At 34.6% G+C, this 27,036-nt stretch overlaps 1 protein-coding gene across 4 annotated transcripts; it reads right to left on the bottom strand.

Moving 5' to 3' along the window:
- Positions 1–273: 273 nt before the first annotated feature.
- LOC145319107 (uncharacterized) lies at positions 274–26,733 on the bottom strand. Of its 4 annotated transcripts, XM_080160963.1 has the most exons (18): positions 26,675–26,733; positions 21,763–21,835; positions 20,537–20,596; positions 18,280–18,340; positions 17,835–17,935; positions 16,355–16,449; positions 15,973–16,044; positions 15,504–15,674; positions 15,230–15,396; positions 9,241–14,916; positions 9,092–9,134; positions 8,198–8,242; positions 8,056–8,120; positions 6,871–6,996; positions 6,354–6,460; positions 5,666–5,739; positions 1,235–1,323; positions 274–379 (listed from the first exon to the last, which is right to left on the bottom strand). In XM_080160963.1, exons 2-18 carry the CDS (start codon positions 21,784–21,786, stop codon positions 294–296), a joined length of 7,062 nt encoding a protein of 2,353 aa, XP_080017089.1. In that variant the 5' UTR covers positions 21,787–21,835; positions 26,675–26,733; the 3' UTR covers positions 274–293. The 4 variants fall into 4 exon arrangements, with proteins under 4 accessions (XP_080017089.1, XP_080017087.1, XP_080017090.1 ...); XM_080160961.1 differs by having other exon boundaries at positions 6,871–8,120; XM_080160964.1 differs by lacking the exon at positions 8,198–8,242.
- Between the last annotated feature and the right edge of the window lie 303 nt (positions 26,734–27,036).

Genomic DNA, 27,036 nt, shown 5'->3' with positions numbered 1-27,036 from the left:
TAAAGACCATTAATTTTTGGTTAATTTTTTTTAAGAAGGATGTGTTCGCCTTTTTCTCCCAAAAAGGAAGTAAATCCCATCCCATATTCAATTTTAGTTTTAAAGATAAAGTCAAAAAAATCGGGGGGAGTCATTTTTTTCTGTGGGGGAGGTTAGTGTTAAATTTCCCAGGACCTTTGAGAATTTACAATGTAAAGGAGAACCATATCAGTCCAGCGGTTCGTAAGATCATTCATTACAAACAAACATATTGACAGAAAGATATTCTGTTACTTTTTACAAGGATTAAAAAATTAATCTATTAGATCATCTAAATTAGTGAATAATTTAACAAATTCTCTGTAGTCCAATTTTCCATCTCCATCAGTATCAACCATTTCTAAAAAAAAAAACCAATTATTTCCAAGAGAAGTCAAGCAAAGGAAAGGAATAAAGTTTTCAGAAATAAGAATTTGTTCAAGAATTTCTTTTAATCCTAAATCAAGTTTAAGAAATACAATGGAGAAAAAAGTTGTAAACAGAGCTCAGCAACCGCCGCATCGGCATCGGCCGCGACTAAGCCTCAAATTCAATGGTTTGATTTTCTATTTTTTCAAAACGTTGAATTGCCATATTTTGGTCAGTTTTAGACTTACAGCTGATTTTTGAAATTGTAATAGGTTAGTTTCCCTGAGGACTACAGACGGCTTACGCGCGGCTGCCGAGCCTTGGTTGTAACAGGGTAATTGAGCCACCAAGTAAGCCTCAACCTCAGCCGCTGCTTTCCTTATTCACTTTAGCGGATTTATCTGATCTACTTCAACTGTAGCCCAACCAAAACCTCACACTGTCTAAGCCGCTAATAATTTGGTGAAAATATTTATTTTAAGTTCGGTCTCTTTTAAAATTTCTATAGAAAAGGATTTTATTTGCCTACCCTACACCAAACGAATTAACAGGTTCAATATTGAACTTCCAGATCTTATAAACACACAGAAAGATAGGTATACAGCTTAGCTTTTAAAAACTTGTAAATTTCAGAGAGAGATTGGGGGGGGGGACAATGGGCTGTTTATTACTCTAGTCCAAAAAGTGTTGTTATAACGTTTTTTTTATTCGTTGTGTTAACAACTTTGGGGACCTTAGTGTTCAACCACTAATACTGTAATCTACAGAAGGATAATTTTGTGTATTGGGGATGCACATCCATTTATTGGACATTGTCTTATTCCTTTAGATCCCTGGGTAAATTTACCTATTAATTCTTCTGCTTCTTCTTGTGTAAGTTTCATTTCACCAGTTTTCATCAAAACTATCCGTAATTCGGACCTGTCTATTAATCCACTAAATTATAATCAATGTTTTTTTTTACAGTATAGCTTGAAACCGATCAATATACGCTGGATTATTACCGGTTCTAAGCCATGCTGAAAAATCATATATGGCTTGTATTACAGACAATTTTCCACGAATATTAAAATAAAAATCTTAAAATTAATACCAGTTTTGTTAGCCCGTGTCTGCAGTCCTCGGGTCTAACAAAACTGGTTTTAATCTTGTAATTTTCTTTTTGATATCCGCGGGAAATTGTCTATGATACGATGCGATAAAAAACTTTTATCACATTTAATGTGAGAATGTTGTTTTTATCATATTCAAAATAAATGCTGTAATAAGCTTTAAAATATTTAAACACTAGTCTCTCATTGGACACAAAATGACGTCCAATAAGAAAAAGGAATAAAAATATTGGAAAGAAAATTATTTTATTTCAAAATTAATTCTTGGCATTTTGGAATAAAAAATATAGGGGAAAGAAAATTATTTATTTCAAATTTATTTCTGGTCTTTAAATAATATTCATTATTTTATTTTGATTCGAGTGTCAACCAATAAGAAATAGGCATGCTGTTTTAAAAGTTTGGAATAAAAATTATTATTTTTTGTCAATTCCTTTTTTCAGAGTATAAAATGAGAATAAATTTTCCAACATCATTATTGATTTCTAATTTAACATTTCATACAGTGGGTAATATTTTTTTCAACATTTTTTGTCATTCAAAATCAAGTGTCACAAAAATAATAATATTTAACATAAAAAAGAAATTTTTAAAATAATTTTGTTTTCTTTATTTGTTGAAGATTTAAGCCCAAGCTTTTTCTGAGGGGGGAGACCCCCCTCAACCCCCCCTCTCCTGAGGGGGGAAACCCCCCTCGACCCCCCCCCCTGACGCTCTCTTCTTTAAATCTTTCATTATTTCTGTAATTTATTCTAACTATCTTATAAATTTCAAAACATGAGATAAAAAGGAAATAATTTGCTGTACATTATTAAAAAATTTAAAAAGTGTAAAAAAAATTCCAACATGATTTTTAATTTTAAATACAAGAATATTTTTTCCTATATGATATGTTAAATTTAAATACAGGAATAATTTTGTACTGTGGAATTGAAGAAATAAATGCTGTACATTAGAGTGGCTTGATTTTCAATGATTTTCTAATTTTAAATGTGCTACATACACTTTCTGTCTGAACATCATATAAGAGACCAAAAAATGAAAAGAAAATATTTTAAATAATGGGGAGGCTTGCTGATGCATATAAACTTTTAGAAAGACACTTGTGGGGAGAATTTTTTTTTTTTTTTTTTTTTTGGGGGGGGGCAATTATTTTTCTTTCAAAGTATAGCTTTATGCACCTTCCCAATTTGGTCTTGAAGAGTAGAATAAGAATAAAAAATCTGTTTTTTAAACTATTGATCCTAGCAAGAAAAATCCATAAATAAATTTAAAAACCAAGAGATTTTACATTTAATTTAAGATTTTTCATGCTTGGATGAATATTTTTTAAAACCAATTTGATATTCTTATATTAATCAACAAGACAAATTCAAAAAGATGCATAAAGCAATACTTTGAAAGAAAAAAAGTTGCACCTCCAGAATAAACTTCTAAAATTTTTACTGCATGGAAACACCTTCCCCCTATTTCCCCTCAAGGACAAAATCAATTTTTTATATTTAGGTTTCTTATATGACGTTTAAACTGTAGATGTTGATTACAAATTCAATGTCCAAAATTGATCCACTCTACTGTACATTGTTATAATTTAATATTTGATGTGGGTATAAACATTAGACATAGATGGTCAATCTGACCCCATTTTTTTCTTAAAAAGAAACCTTTGTTCACTTTTTGTTGTATATGAAATACAGCCCTATAGGCAACATTATTTGCAACTAAATTTTGCTATGATATAATTTTTAGAAAGATAACTTTATTATAAGAAATTAAATTATTTATAACTAACTTATTATATGTTGTGTCATACACTTCACATTATATGATGGAAGAAATATTTTCTTCAAATATTTCACCCAAGGAAAGCTTTAACCTAAGATATTCAACAATTTATAGCTGATACATAATGTAAACAAAATTCCCTTGTGCTGTCTCTAGGTTATCTCTATTGTATAAATGAACGTACAAAAGAGGAGGAGAGAGAGAAGGAAATAGACAGAAAAGTGAGGGAGGGGGGAGGGGGAAGAAATATAGAGAAAAATAGACAGAGATATTTATTGTTCACCCTTAGATGATGTAAATTTTTTGATAGACTTTTTTGAATTTAAGAAAAAGATAGAGAATGAGACAAAACCAAGTATCATATTTTATTAATATTGCTTATACAAGAAAGGTCATTCAAAATTATTTCACCAATATTAAGGTCAAGTGACAAAAATTTAGATTTCCACCTACTTCGCCCCCAGAGGGGGCAATAGTAGAAGGAAAATTCAAATTTTGATCACATGACCAAAATTGTTGAAATAATTTTAATATCCTTTCTAGCATTCACAATATTACGAAAATATGATAAATAACTATTATTAGCATGAAATTTAGGTCGATTGTTTATAAACAAGGATGACAACATCCATAAGTAGCGAAGCACAAAAAATCGTCGATTGGAATACGTAGAATAGATTTATTGGATAAAATAAACATGAAACCTTGTTTTATTTTGCATGATGACGATGGTCAAAGTAAATTATATTAAAGATGCTCATAACAATGGGAAAAATTATTTTGATACAGATATCCCATAAAAGTTTGAAAATTGCATCAAAATATACAAAGATATGGGGAAATATGTAAAACATATAAAAATAGCCAAAAACCTGATAAAAGACAGTCTGGCCGTCATGGTTGTTTTATTAAAACGACAAAAAATTTAATTTTTAAATCCTTAACTTAAAAAATTTGGAAAATCGGACCATATACACTGAAGATATGGAAAAAAGTGTTAAATATATAAAAATAGCCTAAAACCTGCTAAAAAGGCAGTCTGGCCGTCATGGTTATTTTGTTAAAAAGACGGGAAATTTAATTTTGATATATACAACTGAAAAATTTTTGAAAATCTGACCATATACACTGAAGATATGGAGAAAAATGTTAAATATATAAAAAAACAGCCTAAAACCTGCTAAAAAGGCAGTCTGGCCGTCATGGTTGTTTTCTTTAAAAGACGGAAAATTTAATTTTGATATCTGTAACTGAAAAAATTTTGAAAATCTGACCATATACACTGAAGATATGGAGAAAAATGTTAAATATATAAAAAACAGCCTAAAACCTGCTAAAAAGGCAGTCTGGCCGTCATGGTTGTTTTCTTTAAAAGACGGAAAATTTAATTTTGATATCTGTAACTGAAAAAATTTTGAAAATCGGACCATAAACACTGAAGATATGGAGAAAAATGTGAAAAATATAAAAATAGCCTAAAACCTGCTGAAAAGGCAGTCTGGCCTTCATGGTTGTTCCTTTAAACGACGGGAAATTTAATTTTGATATCTGTAACTGAAAAAATTTTGAAAATCGGACCATAAACACTGAAGATATGGAGAAAAATGTGAAAAATATAAAAATAGCCTAAAACCTGCTAAAAATCGGTCCGAACGCCAATGATGTTTTATAGTCAATTGTGCTCCTTAATGATGGGAATGTTGTCAAAAAATTTCAGCATTCTATCTTTTATAGGAGCTGAGTAAATCCCATTTCCCCCATAGCGTTACGGACTGACGGACTGACGGACTGACTGACGGACGGACAAAGTGAATTATAGAGAAGCTTCGCTACTAAAAAAAATTTTGTGCTGTAGTTCTTTTGGTTGGCCTTTTGATTTGCGATTTTAACTTTTTCTGTGTTTTTGGGTTATCAATTTACAATCCTTTTGTTCCCCAATCATCTTATATCTAAAAAGGCTGGATTTAAAGCATAGACTTAAGATAATCTTGGGAAAAAACTAGCATTGTCCAAATATTTCTACCATTAATTTTAATCCACAGAAGATATAATTTTGATTATCAATTACTATTAAAATGTAAAAACAAGGATGACAACATCCATAAGTAGCGAAGCTCTAAATATTTAGTTAATAAATATGCAATAATTCATTGAAATCACGAAACATTTCTGAAATAATAATAAAAAATAATATTTGTAATTTCGTAGGAATGACTGACCGACAAAGTAAATCATACACTTTATAATGTAACAGGGAATCTTCACCAAAAATTTCAGCCATCTATCTTTAATAGCATAAGATTACAGAAAGACTGACGGACAGAAAAAGTGAATTATAGAGTATCTTCGCTACAAAAAAAAAAAAATTTAAAGTTACTTACTTTCCGTTTAAATCAAACACCTTGAATGCCTTTTCGAATTCTTGTGTTGTAGTGTCTATGTCAGGTTGGGTAAACTAAAATAAAAATAACAAGAATTCTTGTGTTGTAGTGTCTATGTCAGGTTGGGTAAACTAAAATAAAAATAACAAGAATTCTTGTGTTGTAGTGTCTTTGTCAGGTTGGGTAAACTGAAATAAAAATAACAAGAATTCTTGTGTTGTAGTGTCTATGTCAGTTTGGGTAAACTGAAATAAAAATAACAAGAATTTGAAGTCTCTAAGACATAAATTGCAGCCACAGGAGCCTTTTAAAGATTTCTGGAGACCTGGAGGATCAGGACTTGCAGGATCATACCTGGAACCTGAAAGTGACTTGAACATCTGTATTTCATATAAGGATGTACTACTAGAGGATATTTTAGTAATTTGGTATGATAAAATGCTTTGTTTTAGTCAAAAAAAATATTTTTGCATTTTACCTGGATGACCCTGCCAGGTTTGCTGGCATCATGTGCCCGCCAGGAGGAAGATATTCAAAATATTCCAACTCACAGTTATGTGTCATACCCATACTTAAAAAGTCACGCAGTTTGGGCTCTTTATCTTTCAGACACAGAAAATGAGAAAAAACAGGAAAAACCGGAGGGGGGGGGCGTATAACGCCTCCCGACCGTTAAGGGTTAATATACCTGTTCTAAATAAAAGGCACTAAGCTGTGACAAGGAAATAAAATCTCCATATTTTTCTGTTAAACTAAGCTTATAATTTTCAACTTCATTATCTGTTGGAAAGTGACCTAAATATTAAAAAAATACAGTTAAACTTAAAATTTTAATTTTAATATCTGTTTATGATGAAATATAAGGATGAAAACATCCATCAAAGCGAAGATAAAAATTGACATTTTTACTTACAAATGTTAAGGTTTAAGGGAAGAAATAATTTAATAATAAAATTATCATGATAAAATATTATCACTAAAAAATTTATTGTTCCTAAGTTGTATAATTACCGATACTTATATTTTAAATAATTTTTGCTGTGCCCATCTCTATAACTAAAAAACCAGTATAACTATTAAAGAATAAGGGTATCTTTATTGCTGTACAGCTGAGAACACTCCAATTTTAGAAAAGCTTTGCTTTAAGAATAATGAAATTATGAATCCAGAAAAGATCTTATATAATAACTATTTAAATAACTTACCTAAAGCTCTTATTAATGTACCCAGAGAACCAATTGGGAATAATCCATCATTATTGTAATCAAAAACATGAAACACAGCCGCTAGTTTAGTATTTGCTGCTGGAGACTCGTCATTAGGTTCACCATCTACAAAAGTTGTTGAAGGGTTAGATGTCTTTGATGCGGGTCTAGAGACCTCTTGTTCACTAAGTGCTGCTATTGGTTGTGCATTGACTAAGGATTTTATTGAATCTGATATTGAAATTGATTTTAGTGAAATGTTGCGCGATAAAGATTTAGCTGAAATAGGTCTTGACCCTCCAATTACAAAAGATGATTGTCTGGAAACAATATCTGGTAAAGACACTAATGATTTTCTTGATGAAGATCTTGACATATCTACCCTGGATGATTGTCTAGAGTGTGCAGTGCTAATATTTTCTGGTAATATAGGTGGATATATCTGTGACTTTGTTGAAGATGAATGAGACATTCCTGATACAGGTCTGGAGGACTTTCTAAAATTTATTTTTTCTTCATTATCTTCTACTATTGCAGTTTGTAAGATATCAACTAGATCATGTAATTCAGGCTCAAGTGTAGGAACTAAATCACTATCTTTAATTTCAACAGGTGCATCATTAACAATATTGTCAGTAAGTGCTTTATTATTTATTTGATATATATCTATTCTACCAATGTCTGCAACCACCTTGCTGAAATCAACATTTCCTTCTTGTTGACCTGTATGATTTAGTCCTGAAAAGTTTACTGATGGACCAGCATCATCAATTGGTGGCAGAGGCTCATAGACCTCTTCTTTATCTGAATTATCATCTTCAGATGGATGTGCATTTGAATCAGTCATCATTAGACCGGAATCAGACCTGGAATCTCTTTTAGATTCACCATGTAACATCTGCTCCATTAAGTCGGTGCTCATGACATGTGTTTGTTTGAGTAATACTGGCCTCATAAACTCCTGATCTAGAGGAATGTGAGGATTACTACACATTTTCAAACCATCAGAATCACAATTAATATTGTCTAGCTTAGCTGAACAAATATTACATACATCTTTAAGTGCTCTGGAATCAAGTGCAGTTTGACTGGTTGAATCAATTCTTAGTTGATTAAATGTCAATTGGTGCTTTTCTTGAACAAATATCTCTTCACCACATGTATTATCTAGAGAATCTGACTTACTTCCTGCTGACGTTTCTCCTACATCTTCTTCACTTTCTTCAAAGATTGAGTCTCTGCGTGCAATTCTGAATAAAAATATGTAATGCTTTTAATGCAAATTAAAAGTTTGCACAAAAAATATTTAATTTGACTAAATTACCACCTTGTTAAACCAACCATTCTTGAACCTGGATAAGCTGTTACAGGCCTAAATATTTTTTTCTTCAAAAACAAAAAATAAGAAATTATGAAGAGGAGGGGTGTTAAAGCACACCACCCTCCCCCATTCTTCCTTTTTCATCTCAGTTTCTGTGTGTGAAATATAGAGGGCTAAAATTAAATGACTTTTCAAATACGGGTATAACACATAACTGAGAGTTAAAATCAGTCATTAAAGTAAAGAACTCAAATATTTTTAGACTTAATAAAGCATTTTATGATTTTTAAAATAACCCAGTACATCCTAATATAAAATATAGGTGTTCAAGTCATTTTCATATTCCAGATATTATCCTACAGGTCCTGATCCTTCAGGTCTTTAGCAATCTTTTAATAGCTCCTGTGAATTTTTGACTTAGAGAACTAAAAATTTCTAAAATCCGCATTTGGTTTCCCACCAATGGTGGCAGCTGGCAGCTGCCAAGTACATTATACATTAAATTATATTTGAGAAATCTAATATAAACTGAAGCTTCACAAAGTGCAAAATTGTTCATCTAGCTTAACAAATGTGAAAATTACAAGTAAAAAAGGACCTAAAAAAAGGTTGTTAAATAAAAGGACGAAGGAAGCAAAATATGACTTTGACTGACCTATAGATATATATTCTTTATCAAACAGTGGATATTCACAATTTTTTTAGCACTTTAGTTCTAACAGAAGCTTAGATGATGAAGGCAGAGGTTTTAACTTTTAAATTCAAATTGGTAAGACTAACTTGTCTTTTATCATGAACAAAACAAACCACCTTTACTTGTCTGATAATAGTCTTAGATTTATTTTATTGTTTTGGATAAACACAAATAAAGTTAAAAATTAAATAAATAATAAAATTAACCTGTTAGTACCAACAGCTTCTTCATCATCTACTAGTTCAGCATCTAAAAACAAATAAATATTTATAAGAATTCATATTTAAATATCTTTCTTGTCTTTGAAAATAATTCTTAAAACTTTGATGATCTTATGAAATATGATTTTACTAACCTTCAGGCTCCTCAGATTCTGTGTTGGCTGTTTTTGCAACAGCTTCCTCTGGTTCAACTTCAGCTGCAGCCTCTGTTTCTACTTCTGGTTCACCTTCAGCTGCAGCCTCGGTTTCTGCTTCTTGTTCACCTTCATCTTCAGCCTCGGTTTCTGCTTCTGGTTCACCTTCAGCTGCAGCTTGTGTTTCTCCTTCTGGTTCACCTTCAGCTGCAGCCTCTGCTTCTCCTTCTGATATATCTTCAGCTGCAGATTCTGTTTCACCTTCAGGTTCACCAACAGCTGCAGCCTCTGCTTCTCCTTCTGGTTCACCTTCAGCCTCTGTTTCTGCTTCTGGTTCACCTTCAGCTGCAGCCTCTGTTTCTACTTCTGGTTCACCTTCAGCTGCAGCCTCTGTTTCTACTTCTGGTTCATCTTCAGCTGCAGCCTTTGTTTCTTCTTCTGGTTCACCTTCAACTGAAGCTTCTGTTTCTCCTTCTGGTTCACCTACACCTTCAGCCTCTGTTTCTCCTTCTGGTTCACTTTTATCTTCAGCAACTATTTCTACCTCTGGTTCACCATCAGCTTCTGTTTCTCCTTCTGGTTCACCTTCAGCTGCAGCCTCTGTTTCTACTTCTGGTTCACCATCAGCCTCTGTATCTACTTCTGGTTCACCTTCAGCAACAGCCTCTGTTTCTTCATCTGGTTCACCTTCAGCTGCAGCCTCTGTTTCTCCTTCTGGAACAACTTCAGCTGCAGCCTTGGTTTCTACTTCAGGTCCACCATCAGCTGCAGCCTCGGTTTCTTCTTCTGGTTTACCTTCAGCAGCAGTCTCTGTTTCTTCTTCTGGTTCACATTCAGCTAGAGCCTCTGTTTCTCCTTCTGGTTCACATTCAGCTACAGCCTCTGTTTCTCCTTCTGGTTCACCTTCAGCTTTTATTTCTCCTTCTGGATCACCATTAGCTGCAGCCTCTGTTTCTCCTTCTGTTTCACCTTCAGCCTCTGTTTCTCTTTCTGGTTGACCTTCTGCTTCAGCATCTGTTTCTGCTTCTGGTTCACCTTCAGCTGCATCCTCTGTTTCTCCTTCTGGTTCACCTTCAGCTGCAGCCTCTGTATCTCCTTCTGGTTCACCTTCATCTGCAGTCTCTGTTTCTCCTTCTGGTTCACCTTCAGCTGCAGCCTCTGTTTCTCCTTCTGGTTCACCTTCAGCTGAAACTTCTGTTTCTCCTTCTGGTTCACCTACACCTTCAGCCTCTATTTCTCCTTCTGGTTCACTTTTAGCTTCAGCAACTGTTTCTACTTCTGGTTCACCATCAGCTTCTGTTTCTCCTTCTGGTTCACCTTCAGCTGCAGCCTCTGTTTCTACTTCTGGTTCACCATCAGCCTCTGTATCTACTTCTGGTTCACCTTCAGCGGCAGCCTCTGTTTCTTCTTCTGGTTCACCTTCAGCTGCAGCCTCTGTTTCTCCTTCTGGAACAACTTCAGCTGCAACCTCTGTTTCTACTTCAGGTCCACCATCAGCTGTAGCCTCAGTTTCTTCTTCTGGGTCACCTTCAGCAGCAGTCTCTGTTTCTTCTTCTGGTTCACCTTCAGCTAGAGCCTCTGTTTCTCCTTCTGGTTCACATTCACCTGCAGCCTCTGGTTCTCCTTCTGGTTCACCTTCAGCTTTTATTTCTCCTTCTGGTTCACCTTCAGCTGCAGCCTCTGTTTCTCCTTCTGGTTCACCTTCAGCTTCTATTTCACCTTCTGGTTCACCTTCAGCGGCAGTCTCTGGTTCACCATCTGGCTCACCTTCAGCTGCAGCCTCTGTAACTCCTTCTGGTTCACCTTCAGCTTCTATTTCTCCCTCTGGTTCACCATTAGCTGCAGCCTCTGTTTCTCCTTCTGTTTCACCTTCAGCCTCTGTTTCTACGTCTGGTTCAACTTCAGCAGCCGCCTCTGTTTCTCCTTCTGGTTGACCTTCAGCTTCAGCATCTGTTTCTGCTTCTGGTTCACCTTCAGCTGCAGTCTCTGTTTCTCCTTCTGGTTCACCTTCAGCTGCAGCCTCTGTTTCTACTTCTGGTTCACCATCAGCCTCTGTATCTACTTCTGGTTCACCTTCAGCAACAGCCTCTGTTTCTTCTTCTGGTTCACCTTCAGCTGCAGCCTCTGTTTCTCCTTCTGAAACGACTTCAGCTGCAGCCTCGGTTTCTACTTCAGGTCCACCATCAGCTGCAGCCTCTGTTTCTCCTTCTTGTTCACCTTTAGCCCCAGCCTCTGTTTCTCCCTCTGGTTCACCTTCAGCTTCTATTTCTCCTTCTGGTTCACCTTCAACTGCAGCCTCTGTTTCTCCTTCAGGTTGACCTACAGCTGCAGCCTCTGTTTCTCCCTCTGATTCACCTTCAGCTGCAGCCTCTGTTTCTCCCTCAGGTTCACCATTAGCTGCAGCCTCTGTTTCTCCTTCTGTTTTACCTTCAGCCAGTGTTTCTTCTTCTGGTTCACCATCAGCCCCTGTTTCTCCTTCAGGTTCACCAACAGCTGCAGCCTCTGGTTCACCTTCAGTCTCTGTTTCTGCTTCTGGTTCACCTCCAGCTGCAGCCTCTGTATCTCCTTCAGGCTCACCTTCATCTGCAGTCTCTGTTTCTCCTTCTGGTTTACCTTCAGCTGCAGCCTCTGTTTCTCCTTCTGGTTCACCTTCAGCTTCAGCAACTGTTTCACCTTCAGCTGCAGCCTCTGCTTCTACTGCTGGTTCACCTACAGCAGTAGCCTCTGTTTCTCCTTCTGGTTCAACTTCAGCTGCAGCCTCTGTTTCTCCTTCTGGTTTACCTTCATCTTCAGCAACTGTTTCTCCTTCTGGTTCACCTTCAGCTTCAGCAACTGTTTCACCTTCAGCTGCAGCATCTGCTTCTACTTCTGGTTCACCTTCAGCTGCAGCCTCTGTTTCTCCTTCTGGTTCACCTTCAGCTGCAGCCTCTATTTCTCCTTCTGGTTCACCTTCAGCTGCAGCCTCTGTTTCTCCTTCTGGTTCAACTTCAGCTGCAGCCTCTGTTTCTCCTTCTGGTTCACCTTCATCTTCAGCTACAGTTTCTCCTTCTGGTTCACCTTTAGATGCAGCCTCTGGTTCTACTTCTGGTTCACCTTCAGCTGCAGCCTCTGTTTCTGATTCAACTTCAGCTGCAGCCTCTGTTTCTCTTTCTGGTTCACCTTCAGCTTCAGCCTCTATTTCTACTTCTGGTTCACCTTCAGCGGCAGCCTCTGTTTCTGCTTCTGGTTCACCTTCAGTTGCTGCCTCTTTTTCTGGTTCAACTTCAGCTGCAGCCTCTGTTTCTCCTTCTGGTTCACTTTCAGCTGCAGCCCCTGTTTCTCCTTCTGGTTCACCTTCAGCCGCAGCCTCTGTTACTCCTTCTGTTTCACCTTCAGCTGCATCATCTATTTCTCCTTCTGGTTTACTTTCATCTGCAGCCTCTGTTACTACTTCTGGTTCACCTGCGGTTGCAGCCTCTGTTTCTCCTTCTGGTTCACCTTCAGCTTCTATTTCTTTTTCTGGTTTACCTTTGGCTGCAGCCTCTGTTTCTGCTTCTTGTTCAACTTTAGCTGCAGCCTCTGTTTCTCCTTCTGGTTCACCTTCATCTTCAGCAACTGTTTCTCCTTCTGGTTCACCTTTAGATGCAGCCTCTGGTTCTACTTCTGGTTCACCTACAGCTGCAGCCTCTGTTTCTCCTTCTGGTTCAACTTCAGCTGCAGCCTCTGTTTCTCTTTCTGGTTCACCTTCAGCTGCAGCCTCTGTTTTTACTTCTGGACCACCTTCAGTTGCTGCCTCTGTTTCTGGATCAACTTCAGCTGCAGCCCTTGTTTCTGGTTCAACTTCAGCTGCAGCCTCTGTTTCTGGTTCAACTTCAGCTGCAGCCTCTGTTTCTGGTTCAATTTCAGCTGCAGCCTCTGTTTCTACTTCTGGTTCGCCTTCAGCGGCAGCATCTGTTTCTACTTTTGGTTCACCTTCATCTTCAGCCTCTGTTTCTCCTTCTGGTTCACCTTCAGCTGCAGCCTCTGTTTCTACTTCTGGTTCACCTTCAGCAGCAGCCACTGTTTCTGCTTCTGGTTCACCTTCAGCTGCTGCCTCTGTTTCTGGTTCAACTTCAGCTGCAGCCTCTTTTTCTACTTCTGGTTCACCTTCAGCAGCAGCCTCTGTTTCTCCTTCTGGTTCACTTTCACTTTTAGCCTCTGTTTCTCCTTCTGGTGCAATTTCAGCTGCAGCCTCTGTTTCTACTTCTGGTTCACCTTCTGCTGCTGCCTCTGTTTCTCCTTCTGGTTCACCTTCAGCTTCTATTTCTCCTTTTGGTTCACTTTCAGCTACAAACTCTGTTTCTACTTCTGTTTCACCTTCAGCTGCAGCTTCTGTTTCTACTTCTGGTTTACCTTCAGCGGCAGCCTCTGTTTCTGCTTCTGGTTCACCTTCAGCTGCAGCCTCTGTTTCTTCTTCTGGTTCATTTTCAGCTTCAGTAACTGTTTCTCTTTTTGGTTTACCTTCAGCTACAGCCTCTTTTTCTACTTCTGGTTCAGCTTCAGCTGCTGCCTCTGTTTCTCCTTCTGGTTCACCTTCAGCTGCAGCCTCTGTTTCTACTTCTGTTTCACCTTTAGCTTCAGCCTCTTTTTCTCCTTCTGGTTCACCTTTAGCTGCAGCCTCTGTTTCTACTTCTGGTTCACCTTCAGCTGCAGCCTCTCTTTCTCCTTCTGGTTCACCTTCAGCTGCAGCCTCTGTTTCTTCTTCTGGTTCACTTTCAGCTGTAGCCTTTGTTTCTACTTCTGGTTCACATTCAGCTGCAGCCTCTGTTTTTCCTTCTGATTCGCCTTCAGCTATAGCCTCTGTTTCTGCTTCTGGTTCACCTTCAGCTGCAGCCTCTGTTTCTGCTTCTGGTTCAACTTCAGCTGCAGCCTCTGTTTCTACTTCTGGATCACCTTCACCTGAAGCCTCTGTTTCTTCTTCTGGTTCACCTTCAGCTTCTATTTCTTCTTCTGGTTCACCTTCAGCTGCAGCCTCTGTTTCTACTTCTGGTTCACCTTCAGCGGCAGACTCTGTTTCTGCTTCTGGTTCACCTTCATCTGCAGCCTCTGTTTCTGCTTCTGGTTCACCTTCAGCCTCTATTTCTGCTTCTGGTTCACCTTCAGCTGCATCCTCTGTTTCTACTTCTGGTTCACCTGCAGCCTCTGTTTCTCCTTCTGGTTCACTTTCAGCTGCAGCCTCTGTTTCTTCTTCTGGTTCACCTTCAGCTGCAGCCTCTGTTACTACTCCTTCTGGTTCACCTTCAGCGGCAGCCTCTGTTTCTGCTTCTGGTTCACCTTCAGTTGCTGCCTCTGTTTCTGGTTCAACTTCAGCTACAGCCTCTGTTTCTGGTTCAATTTCAGCTGCAGCCTCTGTTTCTCCTTCTGGTTCACCTTCAGCTGCAGCCTCTGTTTCTACTTCTGGTTCAACTTCAGCGGCAGTCTCTGTTTCTGCTTCTGGTTCACTTTCAGCGGCAGCCTCAGTTTCTGCTTCTGGTTCACCTTCAGCTGCAGCCTCTGTTTCTCCTTCTGGTTCACCTTCATTGGCAGCCTCTGTTTCTCCTTGAGGTTCACCCTCAGCGGCAGCCTCTGTTTCTGCTTTTGGTTCACCTTCAGCCTCAATTTCTGCTTCTGTTTCACCTTCAGCTTCAGCAACTGTTTTTCCTTCTGGTTCAACTTCAGCTAAAAAAATGTTATTTTACTAACTACTTAATTAGTTTTTTTACAATTTCTAACCAATGAACTGACATGTTACAGTGTATCCTTTTATAGGTCCTGAGGAGATTTATAACTATTTTGGAGGAGATACCACCACCCTACTAAGAGAAATAACCCCTAGAAAAAAATTATTCCCTTCAACAACTAATCTTTATTTTTTAACTATAATTTAACTAATTGCCCATAGAAGCCTGTATAATGTATATAAAGAGAGAATATCAATTATTATCTATACTTCTAAGATATATTTAATCTGAAATAATTAGTTTAACTTTACCTTGTAATGCCTCTTCAGTTATTGCTTCTTTTCCATCTTCATTCTTGTCAGGTTCTATAAAAGTTTCATTTGTGTTAGCCTCTAATTCTGGTTCTTGTTCAGATATATGTTCAGTTTTATCTCCATTAGACTCTTCAGGTTCTTCAAGTGTTTCATCTTCTTCTTTTCTATAATGATTAATCTGTTTAAAATGTAATAATTGTATTAAAACAGAACAATACAAATTTTGTTTATAGCTCTTATCGTTAGTATATTATATTAAAACAGAATTTACCTTGGAGTTCCAAATACTTTGTGAGCTGAACCAGGTCTAGAACTGTTATGAAAAGTTGGTGAATAACTTGCTGAATTTGGCCTGGATATACTTTTTACTGGAAGTCTTTGTCTGTCTAACATCTTTGGTGATCTCAAGGATGTCAGAGAATTTGACCTTGCTGAAGTTTTCCTAGAAGCAGAATAAGTGTTATAAAAATATTAAACAATAAAAAGCAAATAATTGAAATATGCATAAATTTTGGTTGACTGATAATTACATTCTTGTTTTAAATTAATATAGTTTTCCCCCAACATCTAACAAATCAAGAAGATATTTAAAGTTGAATCCAATCAAAAGATAAGTTTATATCTTTACATCATTTTAATTTAGATATTTCATTTCAGTCCCAAACAATTTTGATCCCAGAGTTGTATTAATGGCCATAAGGGACAGGGAATTAGCCTTTAATTAAATTATAATTTCTAACCTGGAGCCATTCACACTTTCTACAGAGGAGGCAATGGAAGAATTGGAAGGATTACGATGGTACTTACTCCCTAGCAATCAGTGCAAAATTGTAATATACAAATAAATATTCCTGCTAGAAGACGTTATGATAAGTAAAATTTACAAATAGAAGGAACCTAAGAGAAGCTACACTGTAAAGATAAATCATAACAGTTCAGTGGTTAGCGCGATCCTTATGTACACACAGACAGACTAACATTCACACAAACAAACAGAAATCTTGTTACTTTTATATAAGGATTATTATTGATCTTATAATTTTATATGCATTCGTGTCCTGTTCAAAATATAAAAGTAATAAAATTTTATTGTAATAAAGAAATATAATTTTGCAGCTCCCTGATAAAGAACGGTTGTTGCTGTATGGTTTCTTGGCTCTGCGGAATATCTTAATGGAGGTTCCTTTAATTTTTAGATTCTCATCTACTTCATTTTCCTAAAATGATAATAGTTATTTATCACATTGTATTATAAACAGCTTTCCACAGATATAAAAATGTACAATAATAAGATTAAAACTAGTTTTGTTAGCCCCGAGATGACGAATTTTTATATTCATAGAAAACGATACATAATTTTTTAGTATGGCTGAGAACCGGTTCTTATCCACCGAATTTTAATCGGTTTCACCAATTAGAATCAATTTTTAATTGAATCTAATTAATTGAACGAATTGTATGTATATGACAAAAAATAAACAAAGGTGTTTGTCTGCTAGAATTTTCCTTTTTCAGTTTTATAGATTATTGGGACATCTAGAATCTAAATTTAATAAATTTACTGTATTGTACAGCATGACCCTCGAAAAAGTATTTTTAAGCATCTGCAGCCTATATTTCTCAATAAAATATTAAAAGATTCATATGTACGTGTTCTCTATAATTTTCTACATCAAAGGATATCAAAATATTTTTTTTACATCAATTAACAGCCGAGATTTTTAAAGCCAAAGTTTGGAAAAAGTGCTTGAGAAACTGGATATTGCTAAATATTTCTTAGTTTTTTATTAGTATATTACTTTTTATCAACCAGTTAAAAAACAAATAAGAAAGAAGAGCAAGTTTACAATTGATACATTTTTTATTGCATTAAAAAACGTTACTTTTACATATAAAAAACTACTTTTCAAATTTTACTGAATACATTTTTCTTATAACCATTTTCCCTCAAATCTTATAATATCTCCCACTTATTAATATGACCTTAAATAAACCCCTCCCCAATTTATGCTCATTACCGAGAGGATTATCGCCACCTTTACCAATAAATTCACGCCCACTCATCAAATTAATCTAAGACACATAAAAATCATTTAAATTGGTAAATGTTTAATAAAAGTTTGTAGCTGTAACTTTTTGTTTTTTAACTTATTTTGATAAAATAAAAAGTGTTTGATTTCTGTTTATGTAAACTTTCAATTTGCTACTATTTTTTATAGGATTTCTTTCTGTAAGGGTGTTTTTGCAATTTACACTAATCTAAAAATGCCTTTTAGAGCAAGTGAAAAAAGTGCTTTCAGCATGAAATAAATTTCTTGGAAACATCTTTATAAAAGTTTTATAAAAAGTATTGAAATAATGAGGAAAACACGTCATTTCAAAAAGCATTTTTCTTGAAAAGTTACTTTTTCCTCAGCCACTTTTTCAAAACTTTGGCTCTAAAAATCTCAGCTGTTAATTGATGTAAAAAAAATATTTTTATATCTACTTATGTGGAAATCTACAGAGAACAAGGACATATACATTTTTTGATAATTCATTGAGAAATATGGGCTGCAGATGCTTAAAAATACTTTTTCGAGGGTCATGCTGTATAAAATACCTCAGAATTGATAAGTAATGGTAGAAGTGCCCCTTTCATTTGAACTGGAATGTCTCCTTCCCTTGTTGAAGCACAAGCAACTAACTCCCCACCAGGTCCTGCTCAGGTAAGTATAATACTTTTTAAAAAGCTTTTTATGTTTCACTTTGTGTATCCGTCTTTCATTTACTGTTCTTAGATTTAAATAATAATTTATATAAAAAAAACCTAGGAGGATACATCAATGATTAGCGAAGTAAAAAGAAATAATGGATCTGGATGCACAAACGGAACAAAGGAGTTGTAGAGCAAACTATAATCATGTCTTAAAAATGTAAGTATGTCCTTAAACAGTTTCCTGTTTTCCAGCAGTTTTTAACAAATTAACTTATAATTTTGTTTAGAGCTTCGATTTTATGGATATTGTCATCCTTGTTTTAATCTAATAATCAAGTATATATCCCTGGGGTTCCAGCTAACATTTCATTGCTGTCATATTTTTCCACACCATCCATTCTTATCAATCTCTAAAAAGTAAATCTTATTAGTTGATAATTTAACCACAGATGGCTCTTTGAAACGTTTTTTGTTTCATATTTCTAAATTAACGGCAATTCGACTTTTATTTTTTTTCCAAGTTAGAAAAATTCGAGGGGGAGCGTGTTTAGCTAACCATTCTTATCTACCTCTAAAAAGTAAATCTTATTTGTTAAGTAATTTACCACATATGGGTATTCAAAATGGATATTTACCACATATGGATATTCTAAATTAATGGTAATATTTCTTTCTTTTTTATGGGGGGGGGGGGGTGGGGGTGAGAGAGGGGGGTTAAGCCACCCAACTTCTAAACAGTAAATCTTATTAGTTTATAAAGATGGCCCTTAATAATCAGTCATTTTGCTCTATAATCCTTTCTAAAATGTATAATAACATACATTTATTCTAAAATAACTGTAAAGTTAAGGTCGTTTCTGCAAAATCTGTTGGTTTTTATAGTTATACGGTGAGGTGCACAAAGCTTTATTTTATAAGAAATAATTGTTGAGTCAAGTTTCGAACCTGTCACCCCTTCCAATGACGATTGCTATGTGAAAGCCACCGTCGCAAGGCCATTCTTGTTCTTGTTCAAAGTTGACTTTGATTGACTGATAAATTGAAAGTAAACAAACTTTCATAATAAATTTCTCATTTTTTTATGTTAAATTAAATACTATTTTTCCTTGACATAAAACCCTCCCTACAAGGGACCGGTATCCACGAGCCAAGCCACCAAACAAGGCTTTTTAGAAGTTGAAGCCGCGGCCACACTTATCTATGCTGAGTAAACAGCCGCACAAAAACGCGCGGATTCTAGATAGCTGGCCGACTTGAAGAAATAATCTGGCAACCTTAGTTGCGGCTAATCTCAGCTGCAGCCGGGCGGCTGAAAAAGCGGCTGCCAACCCCTTCTCCATACCAAGCTATGTATCTACAGCATGTGGTTTATTTAACTCTTCATTAATTATTAAAATATTGAATTCCTAAGTCAGTATTCACTGTAAAAAAAGAATAATTTTTTTCTTCTATACATTTTTTATATTTTAAAAAAAGGTATTATTATTATATTCAAAATTTCGTAATATCAAACCTTGAGAAGTTTGATTCAAATTTATGAAAAGAAACATTGATTTTAAGGATAAGACAATGGACGATGAATTAATATAAGGTACCTTAATAAATATGATAAACAATATTACCCCTTCTGTAGATAAAAAAAAACTGTGCTAGTTTATACTAACCAATCAAGATTTTTTTAAAAAGTACCCAAAGTTTTTAAGAAAATGAATGAAAAAATCGGTACCAGCATAATTTATTTTTCCATTTACCCTCCCTACATTCCAATCTCTCTAATTAGGTTTGTAATAAAAAGAAAAAATGAACAATAATTTTTTACAGTGTATTTAATAAAGAATAGTCCCCAACACGAAAATGCAATTTCCACAAGTTCTATTTTTTCAACAAACTTTTACTTTCTTTTTGTTAATTATAAAAATTTTTTTTACACTGTAAATGTTACATTTAATTCTAGTATAAAAGTAAAGGGATGTTTGTCTGTTGCTGTGAGGATCTCAGCACCGATAAACCTTTACAGTGAAGCATTCTATAGGTCAAGTGAAGGTTTATACACCTCCCCTCTCTTTTGAGAAATCGCCTCTGTAATAAAACTATCAAAACAAAAATATTTTAATTCTTATTAAACACTAAAATTGAAATTATTTAGATGGTCAACTTTCCTCTCCCCCCTTCCCTCAAGTTCCAATAGAGTCCTCTAGATGGGGACATAGTCGTTAGTATATATCATAAAATAGATAGGTATAATTCAAGTGTCTTTTTTGTGTGCACATAGATTATTTTATTGAATGAAGTATTTGATTACTTTCAAAATCAAAATCAAAAGTGCTGTAAATATGATGACATTGTTATGTTGATATGATAATTGACAGCTTGATCGAATAACCACCACGAACAGATAACTGGAAGTCCTTACTGCATGAACAGGAGTTAATAATGTTCAAGATACAATGCTTTTCCTTCTACCAATGGTTTTTTTCATGTTCTTGACATTGCAGAAGATTGAGGAAAAATTTTTAACGTCTTTTATTATGACACTGTTTATACCAAGTATAATCCATCACCTTAAGTGCATTGGTCTGTCTGTCTGTAGTGAAAAAAACACTTACTTGTGATTTTAAATGCTCAAAGGATTTTGAATATGACAATCTGAGATCAACAATTTCAACCTAAATATAACTATTTTTATTATCTTCTCTATATTAGTATTTCCATGCGCTAGTTTGTAACAAATATTTTGATTTACATGTAACTGAATGATGCTCCTTCAGCCTACCTTTAGAGCCTTTTCAAATGATTATAGTCAGAGAGGAATATTTTTGGGAGGGACGGGGGGTTGCAAGAAAATAGCTTAAACCCATGGTATGCCAGTAGTTATTTACCACAACCAATCCAGCGGTTACCGAAATCTTCAACTTCATGAAAACAGACAGCCATTGTTCCACTTTGTATTATAGATTAATAAATCTTTGATGACAAAAAATATAAAGATGCATGAAAACAATATCACATTTTGATAAGATTTCAAGGGTTTGAAAACAACTTGTTGTAAAATGATAATTTAACCGCCTCCATTACAAATATTTCACAGTAATTTGATTAAATGCAAAGCTTTTCTATAATTAGGATCAGTCCATTCGTCAGTCCGGAACGGTTAGCTATTTTATTGATTTCGACATCTTAGAATTATCCTATCGATTTTAAACTTTGCATGATTAATCCTATAACGGTTAGGTACTATTTAGGTAGCGTGACAATTATATAATTGTTACCTTAATGTATGTATGTCCATTTAACATGTCGATCTTTAACTTTTTTGTATACAATTTTGTTCCGACTTGTACATTTATATTTATTTATTTCAGTTTTGACACTGTCTACAAGTGTTTTTGTTAGTTAGTCCTCTTTTTACAGAGCCTTGCTTTTATGGATGTTGTCATCCTTGTTATTACCTTAAATTGATTTGGCTTTGGAATTCAAAGTAATACAAAGTTCATATATTTCCAAATACTAGAGCTTATAGCGATTCCAACAGTATGCATAACATTTTTGTACTATTAACTCGAGCCGCGCAATTAAATTATTTCCCCAAACCATTTACTTTAACCTTTAATGACTTACTGGCAAGTCAGTTGGGTCATTTTAACACTTAGCTCCTAAACCATGCGTAGCACAGCATTTTTTTTATATTTCGAGTTCAAAGCGGTTCTAACAGTAGACATACATTTTCTACCAATTCTACCATTAGCACAAGCCGCGCAATTTCTTTTTTAATTTACGCATTTTTTGCTCACCCTTAATTTATGAGATGATATTAAAAAAGAATAAGACTCACATCCTCTTCGTTAGTAATACTCATTCTTGACTAACTTATAGAATCTCCTTTCCAAAATTGTATTTCAAAATTCCTAAAATTAGAAAACAATGATATTATCCGAAAGTTTAGAGACATAAAATGTAGAATACTTATTTATTGCATCGTAGTATAGACAATTTTCAGCGGATAGTAAAATAATTCCAGATTAGACATTTCTCATTGATTAAAAATTATCTTGGCTGGCTTAACACTGACATATCGTTGAATTAGCTTCTTGCCGGATATATAGGTTAACATTATGCACATTACTACTTTAATTAGGACTGTATATAAAATTCGCTGTATTTTATTCGGTTCCGAGTTAAACTGAAAAATCATGCATCGTATCATATTAAAGACGTTTTTCATGAATAATAAAATTAAAATCTATAAAATTTGTTAGCACAGGTCTTTGCATCATCAGAGCAAACAAAACTAATAATTTTTTATTTTACTCTCCTTGGAAAGCTGTCTATAATACGACACAATAAATAAATATTCTAGTTGTAGAGTATCTTTGCTATTTTTATATATAACATATGAATTTTATATTGACATTTTGTGTATGTACTTTTTTAACATTTAACTAGAGATTTTGCTTCAGCGCACGTAATATATTCCGGTATTGAAGGAATTAGGAATAATCAACAATTTTACTCTTTGCAAGTTTGTTTGGGAATAGTCCCTTTCGGGGCGTATTTTTAAAATGGCTTTTGATAGGTTATTTTAGGTTAGGTTAGGTTATATTGAGTTAGGTGATATCCCTGCAGGGTTAGGCAATTGGCCCCACCGGGTTAGAGGCCCTCGCAGGGGCTAGAAATAGAAGAAAAGCTACTTTGAAAATACGAAGAATCGATCCTTAAGGGGCGTTGACACGAAAGGGACTATACCTGTTTTTTAGGCGAAGCTTTTCTATAATTAGTATCGGTCCGTCCATCCAAAACGGTTAGCTTTTATAATTAATTTAGACATGTTAGAATTGTCCTATCGATTTCAAACTTTGCATGATGCTTCCTATAACAATTAGGTATGATTTAGCAACCGTAGCAACTCTATAATCTTTACCATAAAATCCGCACGTCCAATTAAACCATGCTGATTTGTTACTTTTTCGACACAAATGTTTTGTTTGTTTTAATGATCCTACCTATCCATCTGGTTTTTTTTAATACTGATACTTACAACCAACAGGTACAATGTTATAGGCAAATTATCTTTATAGATAAGACCTAATTTGTACCCCTCGAAGGATTTTTCTATCTTATTCTTTACATAGTAGGGTTGAACTTCTTAACATTCTAGTGAAAATGTTATTAACATTATTATAAGTCGAATTTATATATAATTCTTAAATTTTATTAATCGGAATCTTTAAATTCCTGAAAATTGTCTACTATTAAAACTGGCTGAAACCAGTGGAAACTTGAAGGTAAAATTTTAACATTTGGCCAGTTTCTGAGATTTTTAATACACACACATTCACTTTACATATTCGTATCCAATATTTATGAGAACAAGAAACATTATGTCCATCAGTAGCGCAACAACAGATAACAGTTTCGATTAAAAAGAACAGCATTTATAATCAATGGTATTTTTAGAAATAAATCACTGAATATGATTCGTTAAATGGCTTAATAGATTCTAGGGTTTAGCCTGGATTAGGGGGTTGTGGTTTATTATAATTTTTTTAAAAAGACAGAATTTCAAGGGCAATAGGATAATTGTTTTACCAATACTAACTTTTTTATCAAATCATTTTAGCCGTTTGTGAGATCTTACTGGACAGGGAACTCAATAATAAATAGTATTATCCTTGTTTGGTGTACATTTAAAAAAGGAATTTTCTTCAATATTCACATACCACAATATCAATGATGTCATAAATTGCAGTTTACCAAATATTCGCAAACATTCAAAAACAAGGATGACAACATCCATAATTGTAAAGCTCTGAAATAGAGATGCTTAGCTTAAGACACTGTACCGAGTTGTCATTGGATCGGAATCAGTATCCGAAAATCAGATGGATAATTATATCAGAAAAAGTTTGTTGTCAGAAAAAGTTTGAAATCAATAGGACAATCTCTCATGTTTAAATTAGTGAAAAGAGCTACCGTTCTGGACGGAAGAGCCCTAATAAACCGATTCTCATCCATGACGGAACGGCATGTTTGTTAGGGATTTTTTTTTGTAGAAATTGACAGAAATACAAAAAAAATATTATTAAAAGGTATTAATGGGAGGTAGATTAATCTTTTCCCCTAATTTTTATGTTCATGATTTTGACTGCTTAGAAAACATCACATTCTTCCTTGACTTTTTGAAGCGGAGGGGGGAGGGTTGTTTTGAAAGGAAAAATAAAGTAATTTGGGTTTAACCCTTAACAGTCGGGCCCCTTGCGGCGGGAAAATGGCGGCGGATCTTTATGAAATTTTAATACGTTATGTAGACATGTAAGAAAAGCTTAAGTTTAAAATTTGAAGTCAAAAATTGCGACCACAGGAGCCTTTTAAAGATTTCTGGAGACCTAGAGGATCAGGACATGCAGGATCATACCTGGATCCTGAAATTGACTTGAACACCTGTATTTTATATGATGTACTACTAGGAGATATTTAAGTATTTGGTAAGATATAATGCTTAGTTTAAGTCAAAAAGATATTTTTTGCTCTTTACCTGGATGACCCTGCCAGGTTTGCTGGCATCCTGTGCCCGTCAGAATGGAGATATTCAAAAAAATCCAATTCTCAGTTATTTGTCATACCCATACTTAAAACGTCACGCAGTTTGGGCTCTTTATCTTTCAGACACAGAAAATAAGATAGAAAAAAAAACGGAGGGGGAGGGGGGGCGTTCAACGCCCCCCACCCCCGACCGTTAAGGGTTAAAGAAAAAACGTGTTTATTTTTTTGAATGCTTCGGTTTTATGTATATTGTCATTTTTGTTAAAAGGAAAGCTTTTCAATAGATAGATTATGCAAGTACTTCCTCATTATACAGTTAGGCACGTTAGAATTGTTTTAAAACTTTTATATTAATATTCTGCTTATTGATAACATTAAATTAAATACAAATAAAAATAATTATTACTTGTAATACGAAAGTTAATGTTCGCTTGTCCCACCTTCCGATTTTATGTATGTCATCATCCTTGTTTATTAGTGAATCCCCAGACGAATATAAAAGCAAAGCAAAAATTCTAAAAGATAAAATACACTAAAAACCTGTTGTTTCCAGTAAAAAAGTGCAATAATTTGAGATTAAAACTCTGCAAATGTTCATTTAATACTAATTCTTTAATCGCTTAACACAGAAACCATTCGTCTGTTTGTATGTATGTTTGTATGTCTGTCTGTATGTCTGTATGTATGTTTAAGTATGTCTGTTTTTCTGCACATTATGTTTGTTCATAATACAAATTGCGTCACATAGATTTAGAAATACATGAACAAGGATGACAAGATGAATAAGTAGCAAAGCAAGTAAGATATAGAACAGATGCTAATTAATGAGAGGAATCGTCTTAAATAATTTCAGACGGAAGCGTGCAGAAGGGAATGTAGTGGGGTGTATTCAACCCTATGGGAACCTCGCTTCAACTTTCAACTTGAAAGGGGTTTACACCGCCCTTATACACCCACCGAAAACAGCGAAGGGGGATATCAAGTTAAAATAAAGCCACACCTCTGAGTATTTAGGGGTGTTAGAAAAAAGGATGCTTGTTTAGAGAATGTAAATTTTATAGGGGGTTGGAACCCCCTAACAATAGATTTAAAGGAAGCCTGCAAGAAATACCACGCTTTAACTGCTGAAAGACTGCCACAAGTAGAGCAAATACCCCAAATTTGAAGCCTTCAGCTTCTATAACAAAAAAGTTCTAGGCATTTTAAAATGACATTTTATGTACAATGAAAATTTTAAAAGAATTGCAATGCTCATGTTGAAAACTTTGAAATTAAAAACTCAAAACTCTGTGCTCGCCACTGTATTAATCATTTTTAAAAATTATTAGTTTTACAATTTTTGTAACGCACCTTCTATGTGTGTGTTTTGTCTGTTATGCAGATAATGCATATTAGTGCATATTGATTCTATAATTTGTGCAAAATTATCTAAAAGTAGCATTTAAGCTGTTTTGATAATTACAATGATAATTATAAAATATTTCATAACTAATTGATATAATTTACAGAAGAACTCAGCAGCCGCGACTAAGCTTCAAACTTAAACCCGTTTGGATGACTTGAAAAAATGATTGAAGAGAGGGATTGCCATATTTGGGTAAGATTTAGGCTTTAAAAGGTTTATTTCCCTGGGGCATAGAGGCGGCTGCCAAGCCCTGATTTATATCTCTATTATATCAAACAATTAGATTTAGAGTATAGTAGACTTTATATTTAGTAGATAATGGATCTATACATTTCGAATACTTACAGACTACAAGCCCTTTGATTGCTCGATCTTTGTATGAAAGTACTAATTATGCATTTTCATTACAAAAATAACAACAAAAACTGCTCAAAAAAGAAATTTACATGTATAACTAAGACCTACAGGGAAAGGTTAACTTATAGATCATTGACTTATTAATTTCATCAATAAAATGCAAAGCAATATTTGAATGAGTGTCATAAATTTTTTTTAAACTTAAAATATTTGACTTTGGTTGATATCAAAATTAAAAATCCAGCTTATTCCAAAAACATTTTAACACATTTAACATACCAGCTGATTTATAGTAAAATGACATTTTAAGTAATTGCTTTCCACTATCAAATTTTTTAGTGTGAAAACATTTAAAATATTCTATTTTCATTAATATATTTTTTTAAAGCCAAAAAACGCAACAAAAACAAGCAACGCACATTATTATAAGGTAAAACACTACCTGTTTTTTTTTAATGTATGTGTGTGATGATCTCTCGAGGCTAGAGTTGTGTCCTGACTAAAGAACGGACCTTCCATGATATACGACAATTTTTCCAATATGTGTGTGTGTGTGGGTTAGTGTGTGTAATTTGTAAGTTTGTGCATGTGTGTGTTAAAATGCATACTCAAACACACACACACACACACACACACACACACACACACACACACACACACACACACACACACACACACACACACACACATACTTTCAATGGGCCTTTAGAAAGTATAAAGGAAACCAAAATCTGCCTTTCTTCTACTTTTTATTAAATTTTATATTTTAACTAAAATATCCTGTATATCAAAATAGCCGGATGT

Source organism: Acartia tonsa, chromosome 5, assembly GCF_053477335.1.
Source record: "Acartia tonsa isolate MP-2025a chromosome 5, ASM5347733v1, whole genome shotgun sequence".
Lineage (NCBI taxonomy): Eukaryota > Metazoa > Arthropoda > Copepoda > Calanoida > Acartiidae > Acartia > Acartia tonsa.
Note: the sequence above shows the minus strand (reverse complement) of the source record. Positions and strands in the feature narration are given on the sequence as shown.

Bases quoted from the DNA above. Each gene is read 5' to 3' on its own strand.
- LOC145319107 (XM_080160961.1), bottom strand. From the start codon at position 21,786: ATGAGTATTACTAACGAAGAGGAT. The intron at 16,450-17,834 runs GTATTTTATACA...TTATCATTTTAG, and splicing joins CATTACTTATCAATTCTGAG to GAAAATGAAGTAGATGAGAA. The intron at 8,243-9,091 runs GTTAATTTTATT...AAAAATATTTAG, and splicing joins GAAGCTGTTGGTACTAACAG to GCCTGTAACAGCTTATCCAG.